The following is a 22787-nucleotide window of genomic DNA, read 5'->3' as shown; positions in this document are numbered from 1 at the left end:
TATAAATGAGATTATTTAAAAAATGATAGCAATAAATATAATTCAATAATTGACTTATTGGCAAGTTATCAAAGTTATCAGTCGTTATTATTTTTGCTATCATTAATACTTATATGTGTGTTGAATTATTTGATAGAGCATAGAGTTGAGCTTAATTTAACTCGATGTGTACTAGGTACACTATATATATATATATATATATATAGTAGGTACTAACATAACCCCCACTATTTCAGCAAGGCTCGACCACCACACAACTACATAACAACACACATAGACTGTTGGAAGTTGGAACGGCACCAGCTCCATTGGGGAAGCCAACTGAAGCCAACGAAGAACCAATGCGCATTCTGGTTTCGTTTTAGTCTTCCTGACGCTTTCAGTCATTTCAGTACACGAAGTCATACGTAGTCGAACAGGTACGGCGCTAAACCTAACTAAACCGGCAACTGCCATCTTTTTATACGTTTTTTAAAAGTCAATTATTTATTTATTTATTTGTTTGTTTGTTTTAACCTTTTATAGAATTCATCAACTCCCCAAGTGTTTATTTTGAAAATTTTTTTAAATGATATTATATTGGATGATATAACACAAGTGACATGTTATTAAATTTAAAAATGCTGTGAACAAAGTAAAGTTTTAATAAAAACTATATTTGGATTGTTGGGGTTGACAATAAAAGGTTTATGTATGGCATTACCCTATGGATAGTAACATGTCAGCAGCGGCCTTTATGCACCGGTAAGTTTACTTTTTTTTTATAAATAATATTTTTTTAAACTTTTCAGCAAGTGTTTTTTGTAAAAAATAAAATAATCAGTTATTTAATCATGATTTTAAAATTATACAACTGTATTAACCAGAAAAACATGGACGATATCCGTTAAAATCGATACAAAACTCGAGGGATAGAAAAAAACAGTGGAAGCAATGGGGCGTTTCGCCATAGGGTTTCAGCTTCGAGTAGTAACAGTACGATCATGGTCGGACTAAACTTTACTCGTTATCTCCGCAAGCAATACTTATATCTCATTTTTTTTTTTTTTTTTTTTTTTTTTTTTTTAAATTATTGGAAAAAATAATTATAAAAAGACAAGAGAATATTTACATCACCGGATGAATTACATTTACTAATAATTGGAAACTGATAACGGATATCTGATTACGGAAATTTAATAACGTTATTGAGTTTACCCGATTCCGTTTTTCATGATTTAATTTTGTCATTTAATAATCGAATTTTAATTACAATTCTCCATCATTAATCTAATAATTTATAAAAAGATTTTTTTTCTTCAGTGCGATTTTCTTTAAATTCCCACTCGGGAAAATATTGATTTTTTCCATCACAAATTTATGCAAATTCCCAGTTCTTTGATAAATTTAAGGAAAAATTAATTTTAAATTGAATTTTTTTTTTTAATTTATAAAAAAATCCTTTAAGCCGATTAAAAGATTTACTATTTACTGGTTTTTTGCTAAAAAAAAAAAAGAGTTGTGATAAGTACTGAGCAAAAACTAATTGACCTAATTGAAGTTGATATACATTGTATATATATATATATATATATATATATATCAGTGCTCCTGATAAATAAATTCATAAAAAAGTATTATCAATAGAACAGTAGAGTATACATACTGTTAATTAAATAAATTGTTCTCAACGGTCAGTTATTATCTAGACTCTTTAGAGGAGCGAAACAGAAATAGAATATTGTTATTATTATTATTGTTGTTATTAATTAAACGAAATTGCCGCACCCTATATTTATATGTCATCGTACAATATACGACTCGTTAGTGGATAGTTACCAATAAAATAAAAAAAAATGAAAAGAAGAGTATAAAAATATATAAATAATTACAACTAAAAATGAAACTCAATTCATTAAACATTATACTGAACAACTGTAGGGATTAAATCTAAATATATAAGCTAATCATAAGTATATAGTGTCCCAGAAATGCGTGCAAGCGAATCGGAGAACTTGTAATTGTAAAATATTTTCATTTTTATTTTTTTACCTCTACTTATTATATTTATAGTGATCAATTTTGTCGGTACTTTCAAATGTATTTTATCTTTTCATCACTTTTTTAACATTTAAACTCCAGCAGTTAATTTATTACAAAGTAAGATCGCAATGCAAGCTGAAAAAAAAGAAAAAAAAATGACAGGACAGCATTTTTTAAAAATTCCTTATTACTTACATTCCAATTGGCGAGTTACCAATACTATGCAAGGGTGAAAAAATTTTATATCCGGCCAAGTTGAATGTATTAACCATTTAACCATCCAGGTTGGTTACATACATACATGTATATAGTTATGTACAACTGACAGTCAACTTACGTCAGGTTATTCGTCTTCACGCCATCTGGTTTGCGTCGCACAGCAGGGCGCAATACAAGGGAGAGTAATCTGACTTGCGAATGCCACTGTTTAATTTTTTTTTTTTATTTTTATTGTCAATTATAATTTTTAGATTAATCATTTACTTAATAAACTCTAAAATGAATTATTTTAGGGTTTATAATTTAAAGATTGTTTATTAATAGAGCTTTAATGATAAAAAAAAAATATTTTAAATCAATTATTGATCACAGAGGGTATTAAAAAATAAATACCTATCTTTATTTTTTTTTTTTTTAACTTTTTTTACCATTTTTTTAAATGAATCAGTTGATTCTTTCTCTTTCTTAAATATTCCTTTCTCTTGTGCTGTTATTCTTATTGTTTTTATAAATGGTCTTTGAGTTTTTGCGCTTAGACGTCCTCGGTTAGCTTGGTGTCGAATCAAACCGGTCCGCTTTCCTTGAACCTGGTACGTAGCAGCCATTGACCGCGTACCTGAGACTCTTTGGTCTTTGGTCTTTCGTCTGCTCTCTGTATAATAAGTATAATTTGGATCTTTCATTTGGTTTTTCTCATATTACATTGGTGTAACTAGTATAACTAGTAACTAGGAATATATATATATAATAGGGCTGTTCCTCAACATTTAAAACCCTATTTAAATACTAAGCAATTAGGTACATATGTACATGTGTAAATTTATTGTTTTTTTTTTTTTTTTTTTTTTTTTATCATTTTATCCTAAAACAATCACCGTTTTGTAATTAAACTTCGTAAAAGGGAGTTTAAGTTTACTTGTGCGTGTCTTAGTCATACATGTGATAGGGGTGTACGAACTTTGGCTGGAGACAGATCAATATTAGACCTCGGATATATATACTTATAAATGTATGACTCATTTTTTTAACAATTTATATACATGTTAGTTTTTCTTGATCACTTATATGATTATCATGTAAAATAATGTATTGCAAAATGTAAATAATTGTACGAAAAAACTTTTGACGTAGAAAATAGCAAATTTCCCATCGTAAATATATAATAATGTTAGTCCCCTAAAAATTAAATTGATTCTAAACATCTTTAGTCTTTACTAGACTGACTGAGTGCAATTGTCCATTTATACAAACTACTGACCAGCCCGACTAGAAATTTCAGTGAGGCAGTGATTTGGCGCAAGTAAGGCATGCCGAATTCCAAACTTGCAGTAAGTGAGGCATCTAAACCAGGCCGAAGTTTGGGATGTAACGCAGTTGCGAGGCTCAGCCTAACTTGGCTTCCTGATTAGGTTGCAGTTTGGAAACCAAATTCGCAACGAAGAATCCAAATCTAATTCTTTCTTGATTTTTAGCTTTTTTATTATCAAGCGAAAATTAATAATAACAAATGCTTATTTCTTTATCTTCTTTTACTATTTTAAGTATAAATATTAAATTTAAGACTAAATTTTTTAAATATTTCATGAATAAAAAAAAAAAAACAAATTCTTTGTTGCTTTTATTTAATATTATTTTTATTATTTAATTTTATTTTTTCTGTAATTTTTTTTTTTTTTGTTTTTTGGAGCGTTTTTTAATGTGAAGAGGTTTTTTTGATTGGTAGATTTGATAAGTCAAGGGGGAAGGAGATGATGGAGGAATTAGATACACTAATCACACATAATACTTAACTTTACTTCACACTCGTCTTAAGTAGTAATTATTCATTGTTAAAAATCGTACATGTCGAACGCGAGACTCGAACATACGGTACCCGACGCACGAGGGCCCTATACCATACCGCGACGCTACGCCGATGATGAGCGACCTCTTACTTCAAGATACTTATAAGCACAACCAATGTTCGGTTTGCCTAATTTAAAACAAATAAGATTCGAATTGGGCTAGCCTAAGTTTGGAAAGCCAAGTTCGCTCCAAACTAGCAAAACTCAGGTTATCGTTACTTGAAACCAGTTCGGCGTTCCCATGATATATCAGACTTAAGGAATCCATGAAACTTTCCTAGTTACGTTCAAATATGGCAAGCCAAACATTTCGTTCTGCCTACCTTGGTTTTTATGAGGTACAACCTAGGCAAGCCTAAGTTAGGCAAGCCAAACTTGCCCCGAATTGGTTCTTCGGCATATGCCTCACTGAAATTTCTAGTCGGGTACATGAGACACCATGTTTATATGTACAATACACAAATACTGTCATAAATAGACACTTTTATATGTATAGAACTAAAAGGCTTAACCTTGGAAAGACTTGAAGCCAAATATCTTCTCCCACTCCGTTTTAGAGTACTTTGGCAAGAAACGCCGAAGTTCGTCAAACGTTTGGAATGCCTAACTTGCAGGAAATTATAAAATCCAAAGGTTTACGGAAGTTCGGTTTGCCAAACTTAAAAGTAATTGGGGCCATCTATGGTAAGACGAAGTTTGGCGAATGTTTGGAATACCTAACTTGCAGGAAATTATAAAATCCAAAGGCTTACGAAAGTTCGGTTTACCAAACTTAAAGGTAATTAGGGACATTTATGGCAAGCCAAACTTCGGCAAATCTTTGGTTATCGTTACTTCCAGCTAGTCAGGCATTCCAAAGGTTCGCCGAAGTTCGGCTTGCCATAGATGTCCCAAATTACATGCAAATTTGGCATGCCAATCTTCGTTTTGCCTAACGTGGATTTAAGAAGGCGCAAATTAAGCTTGCCTAAGTTAGGCAAACCAAACTTGCCCCTTACTAATTCTTCGGCATTCTAGTCGGAGGGTTATAAAATTCTATATTTCATTTCAACCTTTACTTACACTAAAAAAAATAACTTTAATTAAGACAAAAAGTTGATTAATCAAGTTTAATTTACTTGAATCAAGAAAATATTTCTTTTAGTATTATTATTGAAAAGGATGAAAAGGATGAAAAGGAAAAAATTTTAAAAATAAAATTCAAATTGTTACCGTTACGTAATGATACGAGAAAAAATAAAAAAAGAAAAGATACTTAAGAATATATAAGAAGGAAAAAAAGCGAGTTTATATAAATTATACGTTATAAGTATGGAGTCATTCATATATGTATGTTGATACAAAAACACGGAAGATCGATCAGCCGGAAGTTGAGGACGAGTATAATGTGCGAATATAGGATAGGATTTGATGGCAAAATGTTTATTCACTTATATGTGTCTATATCAAGCTTGTTTCCGTCAAAAGTTCATTGCAGTAATTTTCCCATTTTCCCGGTATGATGATGCTTTTTTTTTTCTTTCTTTAAGCTATACCTTTTTTAGATTAAACTTAACAATAATAAGAATAATAATAATCGAAATCTCAGAATTGTGCATCAATTTTAATATTTACATAACTGATAAATTATTTTTCTTTTTATTTTAATCAGAGAATGGTTATCGAAAATTATTTTATAATTTTTTTATAACTATTGAAATATTTGTGTGTTCTGTCTAACTGTTGCGAACAATAAGAAATAAGATTGATAGAACGGAAGTAACATTAACACATATGTTTAACACAATAACCGTGACTTTGTATAATATAATATGCATTCCAGACTCAGGTTGGAATTTTTATTTTATTAATAACAGTAATAATAATAATTTTTATTTAATTTTTTACTTTGATGATCGATTTTTAATTTCTAACCAAAATAAAAATAATATATTCAATATGAATTTACTGTCGCGCGGTGTAACAATCGCTCAATGACCGTTCATAATCCAAAGATTCAAATTATAGAGAATTAAGCGCGGTACGAATTGAATTTTATCAGCAGAAACAAAGATGATGAAGAAGAACAACAAGGAGAAAGTATTATACATGCTAGAGAGCATGATGAAATTGATGAAATTGATGGTTTAAAAAAAAAAGAGAAAGAGTGAATTTTTTTATTAAAAAAAAAAAATTTCTAATGTAAAAAATCTCCGAGTTTCACTGAGAGGGAAGTGATAACTGGAAATTTTTTGTCTTAAAATTAATCGAATTATTTTTTGTTATTTGGCATAATAATATGTTAATATATAAATCAGAATTCGAATTATTTTGTAAAAAATCGAAATTAGGATGGTTATAGTATAATAAAAGGCTGTGTCCCACTTTTTGTGTTGGGTTCTTCGTTGAAAAAAAAAAAAAAAAAAAATTAATATATACGACAATATTCTTTACAAATAAATTTTAGAATTGTACGGTAATTTTTTTTTTTTTAATCAAAAATTCATCGGTGAAAGTGAATTTTTAGATTTTAAACTCAAATATTAATAAAAAAAAAAACTTAATCTTTGGAATGAAAAAATTTGATTGTACTTAAAGTATGTAAGTAAACTAATGTGTTGTAATAAAAAGATAATAATTGTAACAGTAATTAAAAATAAACATATAAAACGTTAGGAACTTGGTAGAGTAAAGAGTAATCAGTGCGGAAGAAATCAGGGCATATGAACGCGAATGTGAAAATTAGTTATATAGTTATAATATAATATAATAAATAAATAAATAAAAGGAAGGAGTGGTGGGAGAAGAATATAATACAGCTGTATTATGGTATGGTTTAAAGATGATGATAATAATGGAGGGATTATTGAGAGCTTCTGATAGTAGCGAAGAAATAGAAGAAATAGTATGTCGTGGAAGAATAAAGAATACGAGGTATAGAGCTGCAAAGCGTCGTGAGCTAGAGCGGTATTTAAATTGGGTACAGAGTAGATCGTATTGTAATTTTAAAATCCTTGTGATTCTATTTATCCTATTTATTCTACTCTACTGTTATGTTGCGGATTCCGATAATCACGACCACGAAAACGATTCGACTAAAACAGTTATCATTATTTAAAAAATTAAAAGTCTTTTACGTTTTACGTCATTGTAAATTTAAATTTTATAAATTTTTTCAATGAAAGTTAACCGTTTGCTCTTAAATGCTTAAATTCTTAAATGCTTAAATGCTGTCAGTTAATAATACTAATCATTTCCGGTTTTGTTAGTTCACTTTCATTGGTACAGTCAATTGCTGAATCATGGAATCATGATCTTTCTCGACAGTCTTCCTCTTATAAAATTACTCGCTTTCATTCCCTATCTATTATAACAATAATAATTTTATAAAGGTAACTTCTGCTGCTTACATGATAAAAAATACTGTCAAGGATGTCTCTCTACCTTTATATCATTTATATAATTAATTTTATATGAAAAAACAAAGCGTTATTTAATAAAAGTGCATTATGTAAAATAATTTTTTAATTTAACGTATCGTTTCTTTCTCAATGGCTTTTAAACTTTACTTTATTGAGGTTTAATCATCAAACTTTTCTCATTCACGTCGATGATCGTTCAGGCTCAAGTTGTTTTCAACGATAACAGAAAAAAAAAAATTACCGAGCGTCAGAGTATTATTGAGAATTTTTTCAAGTATCTAATTATCTTTATGCATAGTAAATTTTTTATTTTTATTTTTTTTTTTTTTTTTAGTATATAAAAACTGCTATTGATTTAACAAAAGAAACAATTGCAATTTTATTCTTAAACGGCATTATTTATCTATTACTTATACATTTTAAAAATTGATAATAACAACTAAACGTTATCTTACGCAACATGTTTTGGATGTTTTGCCGACAACTGGAAAACACAAAACTGATTCTTTAAACCAGATGCGAGACAAAGTTGTATTGTTTCCGGTGAATTTAATAAAGAAGCTAAAATTGAATAATATAAGGCATAATAATCAAGATACTCATATTTATAAACAATTATTATTCTTTTATTAGTAAAGATAATAAAAGGTAAAAGGTAAAAAGTAAAAAGTAATATTACTCCGAAATCTATTAACATAAATATTCATATATAGGCATATTTAATAATAAATAATAATTACAATAATGCAAGGTGTACATCATATAAGCTTCATATAATAATAAAGCATTTAGCAAAAACTAAAATCAATATCTCGTATGCGGGTATACAACGCTCAACAAATGAGTCATCGTCCGTCTCATCGGTTTATTTTTTAAACTTGACATGTACTTTTGTCTTATTCCTACCGATATTTTTGTCTCATTAATTTGCATTTACGATAACGATTTACAAGGTCATTTTATATACTTGACAGAAAAACTATTTAAATATTACTGCATTCAAAGTTATTTTAATAATTTTTTTTTTTTCAAAGTAACAATTTATAAAAAAGCTACTAATATTTTTCGAGAAAGTTAATCGTAGGTTGTAAGAGGAGAGAATACGCCACTTGTTCACTTCTCTTCACTTGTTATTGTGGGGTAAGTGTTATATAGTTGAAAGTACTTGACGACAAAGTTACCCACCACGCAAGATTACACAATTTTTTTTTTTTTTTTTTATTCTCACCATCAAAACACATATGCGGTAATCACGATCAAGTATTTTCTTTATTTTCTCAAGTTTTTGAAAAATGTTTAATAGAAAAGAAAAATCTAATTATATTATTGGGGGGGGGGGGGGTTTAATTTCCTAAAATACATTGACATGAAAAACGGAAAAATTAAAAAATATTAAGCTATTATTAATTAACACAAATTATTACACAAAAGGTGAAAAATTTTCTCTTATTCAGCAAAATGTTTGGCAAGTCCATTGGTGCGTGAGAAAAGTTTCCGTTTATTTGTAGTTAATTTAATGTAATATAAGGAGAGGAGTATATATAAGAAAAGTTGCATAATTAAGAATTGCGATGGTGGATGTGTGTATGGTGTGTTACTAACTAGAATTATTCTCATAAACTATTAGACAAACCATGCGAGTACCTCAATATAATTTAATACACATGTGTATTAGTATAGTAATATTGGCTTGAACCTTCCTTTCCAACATTTAATTTCTTAACTCTATTTTTATTTAGATTTTTGACTCTTTTCCTACATTCCCACTCTCATTCCCACGTGTCCAACTCTTTGTTAAATTTATCCATATAATTATAATTATAATAACTGGCAGACTGATTTTGTAATTTCGCACCTCTTTGTCATTAATTTTGCCTCATATATATATATAATATTCAATTCCTTATAGATATCTGAGGTTATTATTTTATTAATTAACAATATGTAATTTATGGACTTCCATGTGAGAATTTATATTGCTTACCCAATTAATAGTAATTAAAACTTTAAATAAAATAATTTATTAGTATCAATAATTTAAGAAAAATTTATTTGTTCGAAAGTTAAGCTAATAATTTATAAAAGCTTTACATGCAAATTGTATATAATATAGATGGATAGACTTATAGTTGTTGTTATACACCATGGGAAAGGTCACGAAAAAAATTCCATTGGCAGTATAAATAAGTTTTCTTACTTATTAGTATCCGAATATAACTATTCAACATTAGCACTTAATGCGGTAAAAGTCAAAGGTGTTCAATGATTATGATGATGATGATGATGATGATATAGACATGAGTTATTATATTATTACCGCTTTATTAGATAATTCTTAATATTTAAAAATAAAAAAATTTTTTAATTCTAAACTGGTTAACATTATATGAAATTTAGTAATTATTTAAAGTTATAAATTAGTAATAGTAACGAGAGGGTGTACAAAATTATTAAACTCCCGGTTGTTTAGTTAACTTTATTATGCAATAATAGTGAGCTGAGTAGACATTAGTTAATAAGCATAAGAAAAGTCCCGGTTACACCATTTACGGGACAGAAGAATTTACAAGTAAAGTAGTAATAACAAATGGACTGTAAACTTGTATATTTACATACTTAAAATATATTATTCATATCAATTCATCATCCCTAGTTGTTCTTTAGCTCATTATTATTTTTTAAAATAATTTTATATTTTATGGTAAACTAAACCCTCAGGGCTTTTGAAAGTATCGATGTGTGTGGATCAGGTAACTTGTTTTTGCATCATTTGTTAGTTATGTAGAAAGTGTTTACTTAATACATATTATGTGTGGTAATATATGGATGGATCTTTATTAATATCTGCATAACAGATGAATTACACATAGATTCAAATTTCCATTTATTGACGGTGATAATTTCTCTAGAATTTATTTTTTATAATTAAGTAATTATCAAGTTTTATATTATTATTATTATTATTATACAAGAAAAATTATTTTTATTTGATACTTTATAAAGTGTTATTGAGCTGCTGGATTTTATACTCCAGTGTATATGTATACATGTAGAAAAAAAATTATCTATTATATTATGTTGACCTAAACATAAGGAGCACAGATTAAATCATTTTGGATTAACTGTAAATTTGGTACTAAACTAAAGGCTAGTTACAAGTTATAAAGCGTAAAAACACTCGACAGAGGTAAATGTATTCTGATAAAAGTTAAAATATTTAAAAATTTATAAAACTTACTACCAGTGTAATTTTTTGTTCCACGGATCAGAAAATCCTAGAGTATTTTTCCATTCAACTATAAAATTTCTCTGGACTAAATAACAACGGTTGTCGATGAGTCTGATGAGTCTGTAAAAGTGTATAAGTACAGAGAATGGTAAATATTATATACACGTGAGTAAAAGATGAATGTCGTGGTCGTGGTCTCATCAGTGGATGTGTCCAGGTAGATAACACAAAATACGTACGCACTGTATGCTTAGCTATATAGCTATATAATATCATAATATCGATATATAGTGTTACTTGTAACGAGAAATCGCAGTTGGCTTTCGCTAATGCTTAATGTTTGATTAAAGTTATATCCAATACAAAACTGGAGATACAACATCAGACTGTATCATCGTCGAAAATGGTGAAAATGATGACAGTTTAAAAAACAAGGCGTTTTAGTTTGTGTTAATTCATTTTCACATTTTCACAGATTTCTCGCCTTTTAAAATAACTTTTTACTTTTTTATCAGTATGCTCATTTTTTTTTTCATCTCAACAAAATTTTATAGCTTATCATGTTAATATATGATATAAAAATATACTCACAAGAGGTTAATAATACCTTTTGGAAATAATAATTATATCACCGTATACTTGAAAAATGATCCTAAAGGACAAAAATCATAAAAAAACATTAATTATACAATAGTTCGAGTATTACATTGCTATTTTATAATTAAGTATTTTAAAAATGCAATTCATTAAAAATAAATACTAAGAAGATTATAAAAAATTTATATTTTTTATTAAAAACAATTTCCAAAATGAGACCGTTAATTTAACAATTACTTGAAATAAAATTATATACCGCAAAAAAAAAAAAAAAAAAAAAAAAAAAAATTAAAAATAAAAAGAGATAATACTTAGTTTAATTACAAAAGAGTTGATCTGATTCGAATAACAAATAATGATGATGATGATGATGAAAATATTGTTTTCTCAGTCTGGTTGTCTATTCTTTTTCTTTATTTTCTTTTTGTTTTGTTTCTGACTGGAAGCGATTTGCCCCAGGCAAAAGTCACCGACCTCCTGACCGAGATCGAGGCCTCTCTACTCACGGCGATTTTCAATATAAATACATATACGATGTATACCTGTAACACAAGCAAACTAAGCAAAGATGTTGGTGTGGTAGCAAATTCAATAATAAGCATATATATATACCTCACCTGTAAGTTATGCTCAGCTGTGCTCCTCAACTCCTCATACTCCTCATACTCCTCATACTCCTCATGTGCTGCGTGACTACGCGTAGTTATTTGTTATATGTATAGTTTAGTTAAGTACCGGACAAACGTTAGACACGTACATTTTTATTTATCCGTATCAACATCACATTTACAGTCCTTATTACTCTGTGTAAAACTGTAAGAGGATTCTCAACTCTCATACTCATACTCAGGAGCTAGCTAAGTACTTTTAGCGCACCTGTTTAACAACTTTACTCACTTACAAATCCTATCCGCTGTTATTTTTAAATCAGTTTACCCAACACTATCTTTAAATAATTATTTTTACTGGATTTTATTTTTTTTTTTTTTTATTCTATCTTTAAAAGATAAATAATTATAATAATGATAATTAATTTGATATAATTTTTTAATTTATTTGTTTTACATTAATAATAATTATCCATTAAAAGAAAATGAAAATAAAATTTATTCTGAAATTCATTCAAGTCAAGTTATATTAGTAGTTGTTGTTGTTGTTGAGGTAGTTAATGTAACCAGTACAGAATAAGCAGATATTTAAGAATAAGGATGAGTTGACGTTTCTCTATAATATATATATAAGTAGTGAACCAATCTCTGAATTTATACTGCCGCGTTGATGGTTGCTACTTGCTGCTTGTTGCGGCTTTCTTGATATAATACCACCATATACATTAGCTTTACCGGTTGCGATTTACTATATCGTTGTATTTTGTATTAGCAATAATTTTAAATGAATTTCAATGTTATTTTATGATAGTCAAATTGACAATCTGTAAATTTTTAAATTTTTTTTTTTATGAAAAAATTAAACATCTCGAAATAAAGTAAATTCTTTAAACAATTAATTTGAAAAAATAATTTTCAGTAATTTCAGTATCTTACAGTAATTTTAAGTGTTAACTTTAAAAAAATTCATAACGCGGTTGTTAAAAAGTAATAACAGAACAATAGTCGCTCAAGAAATAATTCCTCGAGGAAAATAGTCAGATAATAAAAAAAATATACATATAAAAATACCGTTGGATATTTCTACGAATGGTAATTTATATATGTTATTTTTACCAAAGAAAAGGAATTTGTTGACTCTTACCGGAAACTATTCTAAATCAGAGATGTTTAGTTTAATTTTCCACCAAGATGATGTTTCTCATAGTACCTTTGTGGTTACACCAGATTAAAGATACACTAGATTATTATTATTTATCTTGAATTATATACGTATGTAATAATATATTGAGAGTAGACTATAATCTTGTGACTATTAAGCACCCATTGGATTTATAAATACTTGTGCAGAACTTGCAGTAGACAATTTCACGAATTTCACGAATTTCACCCGTAACTACTATTTATCGATTAATCTGTGTAGATCTTTTTATTTATTTATTCATAATATTCTCATATATACTGAATAGTTGGTTTGTAAAACGCAAATTGTTGATGCGTATCGACAGTATGTACATATATATTATGAGTTGTGTGAATATGACTATTGGTGAAACTTTGGATTAGATAAAATAAAACAGTTAAACTCAGTCTGGTTGTTGCTGTTACTGTTTTTAAGTTGTACTGTTAAATGCTCTCGAAAGTCCCATTACTGCCGCAATAGATACCAACGATAAAAGTCTTTCGATTTCAATCAGAATAATAATAATAATAATATTTTAAATGTTTTTTAAATCATTGTAATTTTTATAAAACTTTCAGAGTTTTTACAACAGGCTTTTTAAAATATAGTTACAAGTTATAATATATAATAGATATAATAATATATTAAACCAAGAGAAAGGATTATTTCCTGGTGATTTATGTGACTTTTTTGACTTTTTAAACTCTGAATCAAATCACTAAAAATTAAAGAGCAAAAGTAAATAAAGTGTATTTATTTATTGAAGGAATGGAATTTTAATAATTTTTAATTTAATGGAATTTTTAAGAGACCAAGGCGATCAAGGCGTGCAAAAAATGCTCAAGTACAAAGAATCAAATATTAAGTAAAAAAAACAAAATAATAATAATAATAATAATAAGAGATGAGGGTGTGTCATTGGTGTGTTACCGTTGGTTCACCACGTGCACGAACTACATCAGTTAACCATCCTGATATGTATATGGTTAACTGCTCATGATGCTTTTATTCTCACATATAGTAGACATATAGATGTATATTACAACAAGGAATAATCATTGTATCATTGTATACTGCTGGAGAAAGAACATAATTATACATGTCTTATTTTCCATGCACTGCAAGACCCTACATTTATTTTTCGCACCGTTTAGTTTAAAAATTACCATACACAAATGTGACATGAATTCAAATTTTTACTTTTATTATTCAAAAACACCACGCTAATTATTATTACATACATGCGCATTTGACACAGTTTCCGTTCATTTAAATTATTATTCAATTCAACAAAATATTTTTTTTCTTTTTCTTTTTCTTTTTCTTTTAAGGCGTTCATCTTCTTCATCTTTAATCTTTACAATATGTTATTATATAATTATTTCTAAATATAACAATTATATAATTATTTTTGTAAATGTTATTGCGCAAGTTATTGGTGTTATAAATGTTATAAATTATAAAATATAACGATAAGTTATGTTATAATGAATAATGGTCAGTGATAGATGTTAGATGGATTACTGTCTCGATGACAGCTGTCTCTAATGTCTCTAATATAATTAATATTTATAATTTTATCATTGTGTACTACTTTTTATTTGCTACTTGAATAAACGATATCGATGGACTAACGGTATATACCTAATAACATATCACATCAGTAACATTCAAATTGCCAGACACTTGAAATTTTTTTTTTAATAATATACTGGGTTTAAAAAATTATTTATAAAAAATTGCATTTTTAATTTTTTAAATCATCAGATGTCTTTCAAATTTAGTATCATTAATATATAAATATTACTACAACAATTAATTGTTGATATTGAATTGGAATTTATATACAATGAAAAAAGATAACTTGTCAGTAATGTCAGTTGGGTCCAGTTTGTTAAATTGCTAAATTACTAAATTACTGGGCAAGACATTAAAAGATAATTAACAACTTGTGTAATAAAAATGTTATTTTTCTCAGGCTCGGGTAAGTTTCTCGAGATATCGAATCTTGTCCGAGTGACCTACTCTGACGGTTGTTGTCAGTGTATCTGCTAGACTTATCTTGACACAAATGCCCGGTTAGAAATGTACAGAGGTTTTACTTGTTGTTGTTGTTGTTGTTGTTGTTGTTGTTGTTGTTGCTGCTGCTGCTGTTGTTGTTGTTAACTCAACTTTTGAATTTCCGTGAAAACTTAACCAAGCTCATATCAACTCTATGTCTATGATTCTCTGTTAACCAGTATTATAATTAATAATAGTTATAAATGTCTGATATTTTCGGCTCCGTGTTTTTGTTAATCCGTAACAAATACTCGTGCAAAAATAAATCACATGCAAAAAATTCTTACTTAAAAATTTCTCGTGATTTAAAAAATTCTTACAGAACAAATAATTATACTTGAAAAATTTCTCATAAATTTTATTATAACAAACGACCAACGCATAAGCTTGTTATGCCCTTTTTTTTATTTTTGAATGAGAAATTTTTGTTGCGATAAATTAATACAAATTGATAAAGAGATGGAGCCATGTTGAAATAAATTTTTGTATATGAAAATGATACCGAATAAATTTTGACAATGAGAAATTAAGCCTTTATATTAAAAATATTCCTGAGAATTTTTGTCGCGAGAAATTTTTGCATGAGAAAAAACAGACGGTCACCGATATTTTCATTCCTCTGTTCATTCATTTAAAAAAACTATTTTCTCAGCTCAATTTCTCTTATTTTTTCACAGACCTAAGATGGCTATTAAAAAAATTTCGCGAGTCACTTTATAATTTAAAAGGCGCTTTAGCATTTTATCTTGGACTAATGGCTATCATTTAGATGATAAAGTCACTTTTGTTATAAAAAATACACTTTTTTAATATTAAGTATAATAATTTTTACTGTTGCCTACAACCCCTCCTACAATATAAAATTTATTATTCAGTTACAGATATTTATTATGGAACTTAATTAATATTTTTGTAACAAATAAATTTTGAAAAAAAAAAATTGACATTTAGAAATTTAAAAAAATTAAAAATGAAATTCTATAAGAATTATTTTTCGGAACTAATTTATTTGTTAAATAATGATAAAGGGACTGCTAAAAAATTTATCAAACTCTATTGAAAAAATAGTTTGTGATTTTTTATTGATTAAAATAGTTTAACCAAAAATGAATAAATATTAAAATTTTGAAACAGGTCGGGTGGCTCCTCCAGTACTTCAAGCACTGGAACAGGGTCATCAGCCGGTGGCCCAGGAAACGGAAGCACAGGAGGTGCTAGAATGGCTGTAATTGGGGTAACTCGAAATGTAAGACTGAGAAGACGAGGAGCTTCCGGCTTTGGGTTTTCACTTCGTGGAGGACGAGAGTACGCTGCTGGTTTTTACGTCAGTGATGTTCAACCTGGCGGTGAAGCTCATCGCAATGGCCTCAGAGTATGTATTTTTTTTTGTTTTATACCTTTTCTAATCAAACAGATTTAAATATTAATTTTTAATATTAAAAATTTTCAGGTTGGTGACCAAATAATTCGAGTGAATGGTTATCCAGTGGAAGATGCTGTTCATCATGAAGTTGCGCTTTTGGCTAAAAACCAACAAGTTTTAGTTTTAAAAATACGAAGCGTTGGTATGATACCTGTTAAAGAGTAAGTATATTTTATTTAATATAATTAAATTTATAATTTATAATAAAATATATTTTAAAATAAAAATAACAACAAATTAAACAGTAATCCAAATGATCCTGTAACGTGGCACATGGTTCAGCAACAACAACAACAACAACAGCAGCAGCAGCAGCAGCAGCAGCAACAGCATCAACAACAGCAACAACATCATCATCAACAGTACCAACAACAAATTCAATACAACGAATCAAATCCAATTCCCTACAACGAAGTACGTGTTAGAGTTATGGTAGGTGAAAAAGGTAGACTAGGTTGTGGCGTTTGTCGTGGATTAGTTCCAGGCTTAACTGTTCAGGTAATAAAATTTATACTTAGTAATTTAAATTTAAATATTTATGTCTTATGGTAATTAAATAAAATTATTTTAATAGGGAACAAGAGAAGGTGGACCAGCGAGGGCTGCTGGTTTAAAAGCCGGTGATGTAATAACCTGGTGCAATGGTCAAAGGCTAACAGATCTCCCATTTGAGAGAGCCATCGAAATAATGCGAGGTGCTGCTATCTTGGATCTTATATTAAACCGTCCAATACCACCCAGCAGCAACAGTCTCTACGATTGTCCTGAAACTCTTTGGATGCGCGGCTCCAGCGGTTACGACTCTGAGTCATCGAGCTTGTTAACGGCAAGTCCGTCACCTCCAGCTCACCAAAATCCACCCTCACCTCAGCATCATCATCATCATCATCACAACGTTCATTCTCAATCACGTTATACACGAGAACGTGATGATCCTTGTAATAATCGCAACGGCAGGTAATTAATCAATTAATTATTTATTTATTTTTTACAAAAAATATCTTTATAACAAATAAACTGGTTTATTTTATTTTTTCGTTATTTTTTTTAGAGCTTGCTGTCCTTTGGCATTGTCAACAAGCAGTGGTTCGTCTTCTGAGTGGAGTCATTCAAGTGATCAGGTAAAAAATCTAAAGGTCGTAAAAAAAAACTAAATAACTCTTATCCGGTTGTTTTTGACGACAACAACTATAAATTCCATTTATTAGTTTGTTTTTTATTTTATTTTATTTTATTTTTTTTTTCCTTGATGCTGTTATTTCACAAACGGCAAATAACTCATAAAATTAAATTGTCTGAATGTTTCAGAGTCCGGAGTGGACACGTAGACCAAATAACACGACTGTTATACGAGTTAACCAGAATAATCATCTAAATAATCAAAACCAGTATCGTTCTAATGCCAGTGGTGGTGTTGGTGGTGTTGGTGATGGAGGAACATCATCCTCATCTATGGTTCATCCAACAAACAACACAAATCATGTAAATTATGGTCTACGTAGTGAGACCGGAAATGAGCCACTTTACGATCCTGTACCGCCGCGGGATTACGAGAGCCATGATTTTGATGCCAATCCGGTTGAAGAAAGAAATCGGAGATTGTTGTACGAGAAAGAGAGCATTGATCTTTATGATCCACCTGCTTCTGAAGATAATCATCATCATCATCATCATTATAATAATTCTAATGGCCATTCAAATGTTATTCAACGACACGGTGAAATAGAGAGACAGACTGTTACTACGGTTGAAGTACATCAAAATTGTGGACCACCTGCTCCGCCTTGTCCACCTCCAATGTCTTATAAATGGCAATCAGGTTAATTAGTCATTAAAATTTATTTAAAACCAGTAGATATACATATAAGATATAGTTTAATTTTATAATTTTATTTTTTCAGAAGCTAAACCAATGATAAGTATGGGAAAACAAATGGGAAGTACGATGTCTATGGGGAGCACTGGCTCTACAGAGACTGAATCTAGTTTAGAATCTTGCGGAAAAGATTCAGCTTCAACTTCATCGTCTCTGTCCACGTCATCTTGTGATCCTGCGTCTACTATAACTTCAGGATCTACGAATACATTGTCAACCGGGACAATAAAATCCCCAGAAGCTCCAGTATTTAATCGCTTTGCTGCCGTATCTAATTCTAATCCCAATACTAATAATTCTGCTACAGTACGTCCAAGTCCTCCCGTATCAAGTACTGACCTAAGTACTGCCATAGCTCAAGAATTCCAGCGACGTGCTCAACAGGTAATTTTTTCATTTTTTCTCTTTATTTAATTAATATTTTAAAATGGTATTTATTATTTATTGAGTAAATACGAACGTCATATTACCAGTGCCGCCATTACTATTGAATAATAAGAATACGACTTTTATTTTAAAATGTGACTAATTTTTATTTATGAGATAGCCGTGACAAAGTTAAATTTTATTTCAATAGTTAAATATTTATTTTTTATATTTCAGAGAAGTTTAAACGCTGCCAAAGGTGAAATGAACAAAGTGGAAAAACCATTGTTTGAATCTAAAAAATCACAAATTCCTCCGGAGAATAAAGTTACACATGACAAGGTAATTTGTTTAGTAATATATTAATAAATATATTTTATTATTAATTATTATCATTATTATTATTATTATTATTTTTTTTTTTTTTTTTTTTTTTCACAGTTAATGGAAGAATTTAAACGTGCCCATAAAAAAATGTTTAATGGCAATCAACAAAAAGTACAATTTTCAGATCAACTTTCTGAAAAAGTAAGTCATACATATACATATTTAAATATCATAAAAATTTATTGAGGCTAGATAAGACTATCAGGCGGTATTATTTATAAAATAAATATTTTTTTTTGTCACAAAATTATTTATATAATAAATATATCAAGGCCAGTGATTAAATATTAGATCGTCTAATTAGACAGTCAATAATTATGATAAAAAGTTATTGTTAATTAATAGTGAAAAAATAAAAACAAGTAGGTAAAAAATTGATGACAGGTGCGCTGACCTCTCAAATTGTATAACAGACATAAAGTTAAAAGTTAAAGCGTTAAATTGTAACTTTCTCCATTTTCCTTCCTCAGTTAATCCGCAAACGTCGGATGAACTGAGTATTGCGTGAAATTTTTTAAACGGAAAGCGAAAGGATTCATCATATATATAATACACATATCTCGATACGCTTTTTAACCGGCCTCGCTTTTAATTTAATAGATACAAATATTATCAGGTAATATTTTAATAGTTGTTATGAAAGTAAAGATATACAATAATAGTTTTGGTTTTATATATTTTTTTAAATTATTTAGCTATTTAAATTCCAACAGATAAAATTAAACTTAAAAATACTAATCGTTATCGAGAATCAGGTAATTACTTACCTTACCGAGAAAATTACATACTGATAACGTGGCATTTAAGAGTTATAATAACGGCACCAATGACGACAAGAGACTACTTTTATAAATAACCATTTAAAAAATATGTTTATTTACATGTATAGTAAGTGTGACTTCAATACAAGGTGGGTTGGTTCATCAGTCAGTAGTTTAATTGATAAATAAAATAAAAAACATCGGTTAATAAAATGTAAATAAATATTATATTTATATATTACGTTACATTATATTAGTTTAGTTTGTAAATACAATTCAACTAACTTTTAATCTATTGTCTCGTTAATCAAATATCAACATAATACATCATTAAGATAACAAAATCAAAGCCTCGATGTTACATTTACGAGCGTTGTTCGTTTAGTCTATTGAAAAAACTCGAATTAATTAAACTTTATAAATTGAAAATTTGTTTAATTTACACTAAAATTATTTTTTACAAGTTATCAGTTGGATTATAAAATTTTATCATTATATATATATATATTTATAGATAAAAAAGAAATTAAAAGATAACAGATAGTGTGGCTAAATGTGTAATTTTTTTTTTTTTAATACGATTCAGTGAATTCATTTGTATTGTGTATGTTGCGATGAGGGTCGGTGACAGACGTGAAAAAATAATAAGATCTTATGTAACTCAAACTCGGTCACAAGAATATCATCATATTGTTAACGTCTTGCCTCAATGATGTTTTACTAGTAGTGTATTAAAAAAGTATTATTACTGTCGTACTGTAATTGGTTGTGCAGCCGCAGTTTATTTTAAAAAATTTTAATTTTATTAAAAAAATAAATAGATAAATTTTATTTATAAATTCATGTAAGACAAATAAAAAATCAAATTAGTAAAAGTGAAATTACTTGTATTTCACGCTCGAATTCTGTCGGAATATTCTTCTTCAGTGAGAGTGAACTTTCGGTATAATTAGAAATTTATTTTAACTTAAATAGTAATAACTATTTATTGCAATGGATTTAACCAAAAGAAAATCAATTATTGTGACAATCACGCCTTACACTGTCGGTTATATTATTATTATTATCATCATAAAAATTTATAGAAATTTATATTAAAAAAAAAAAATATATACCTTACTTATTCTAGGAGCAGGAGAAAAGAGTAGCAAATGATAGTCCTGCTATAAAGGGAGGTGGTACGCCTCCACCACCGCCGATGCCTCTACCAACGTCTCCATTAAAAAGTAACAACAATAATGTAAATGGGAATAATATTATCAACACTAACAACAACAACAACAACAACAACAATAATAATAATAACAATAACAATAGTAAAGAAGACTTGGTGGAAATGCAGAGCATTGAATCTTTCAAACTGAAAGAAAGTCCAAGTTCAGTAATACCAAAACCACCGCCGACGTATTTCTCAACGTCAGACTCATCTTCACCAACCTTGACTCCATCAAATGGAAGCCCGAGACACTCTGCACTGCTGACTAAAACTCAAATAAATACTACTACTACTACTACTACTACTACTAATATTAACCAGCAAACAATGGAGAAGAATATTAAAACAAATTCGGGTTCGCCTACTGTAACGTCTACGGGAAATGGTAAAGTTGCTGTGAGAATTGGTGCTTATGAAGGTGAAGCTAAACAACCCTCAAGATTTGATTTTCTTCCTCAACAACAGCGTACTGTTACCGACTCAGTGACTAAGCCTAGCGGAAATGGTGAGGTTGTCACCAATGGTCCCGTCGTTTCGAGACTCCAAAATGAGCTGGCAGCTACTCTTCAGCGTTCTAATTTGAAAAAAAAAACCAACGAAGTAAATTTTTATTTATTTAATAGTATACTTTGTTTAATAAATTGTTATATTAAAATTGTTTTTTTTTTTTTATAATTACAGGAGAATATATCAGCAATACAAATGACTAAATCGCCTAGTCCAGAATCAGCCAACAGACCCGTTACACTTTTACAGAGCAATGTCGAAAAATTAGCAGCTGCTTTATCTAACAGGGTAACTATTAAAGTAAGTCCTGAAAATGAATCACGATAATTATTTGCTCGCCAACTAATAGCTTGTTTTATCACTATCACTATGATAATAGATGACGTGTACTATCTAGTGGATAAATTTATTGATAATTCATAAATTTAAAGTGCATACTATACATTCATTTTCACGTGCAAAATAACATTTTTTAACGAAAGTTTTTGAAAATTTTACAATTTTTTCGATAAATATACTGTTTTTATTCATTTAATGAGTAAGATGCAATTTATTGATAGACTTTGTAGAAATACATATTATAAAAAAAAAAAAAAAAAAAAAAAAAAAAAAAATAACGAAATACGAATCAATAATAATACTGATATTGGGATTGCAAAATTTGTTTTTATAATATTAATTAAAGTAGAAAAAAAAGTTAAGAGGTACTTGTGCCTAATCCGACCACGTAATCTTAAATAACAACTGTAAATTTTTTATACGTTTTCGTACTCATATATCTACTCTTGTCGCGTTATTACACGACTAAAGATTTTCGGTCTCATTTACCTTTTTTTATACTTATGTATTTTTTACAGTATTTATTAATATTAATGATTTTTATAAGATTCATTAGATATTGTCAATTCTTATAAAAATATACAATATGTAATGTATTAAGTATATATTAATCGTAAGTAAATTGTGTACTTATTATAAAAATTAAATGATTTATTATATAATAATGTTAAAATCAAGCACTGTGAATCAATTCAATAATATAACCTTATAATATTAATGCACATCACCGAATTATTGTTCTGTATTA

At 28.5% G+C, this 22787-nt stretch overlaps 1 protein-coding gene across 4 annotated transcripts; it reads left to right on the top strand.

The window, feature by feature from the left end:
• The first annotated feature begins 331 nt into the window (after positions 1-331).
• On the top strand, positions 332-22716 carry LOC123262188 (homeobox protein 5). Of its 4 annotated transcripts, none has more exons than XM_044724329.1 (13): positions 332-419; positions 526-744; positions 16299-16536; positions 16615-16748; positions 16833-17085; positions 17162-17544; positions 17639-17708; positions 17896-18406; positions 18489-18847; positions 19067-19171; positions 19271-19357; positions 21107-21793; positions 21875-22716. In XM_044724329.1, exons 2-13 carry the CDS (start codon positions 707-709, stop codon positions 22025-22027), a joined length of 3018 nt encoding a protein of 1005 aa, XP_044580264.1. In that variant the 5' UTR covers positions 332-419; positions 526-706; the 3' UTR covers positions 22028-22716. The 4 variants fall into 4 exon arrangements, with proteins under 4 accessions (XP_044580264.1, XP_044580268.1, XP_044580267.1 ...); XM_044724333.1 differs by lacking the exon at positions 332-419 and having other exon boundaries at positions 533-744; positions 16833-16884; positions 16930-17085; XM_044724332.1 differs by lacking the exon at positions 332-419 and having other exon boundaries at positions 533-744; positions 16833-16884; positions 16921-17085.
• Positions 22717-22787: the final 71 nt, after the last annotated feature.

Source organism: Cotesia glomerata, linkage group LG3 (genome assembly GCF_020080835.1).
Source record: "Cotesia glomerata isolate CgM1 linkage group LG3, MPM_Cglom_v2.3, whole genome shotgun sequence".
In the NCBI taxonomy this organism is placed as follows: Eukaryota; Metazoa; Arthropoda; class Insecta; order Hymenoptera; family Braconidae; genus Cotesia; species Cotesia glomerata.
Note: the sequence above shows the minus strand (reverse complement) of the source record. Positions and strands in the feature narration are given on the sequence as shown.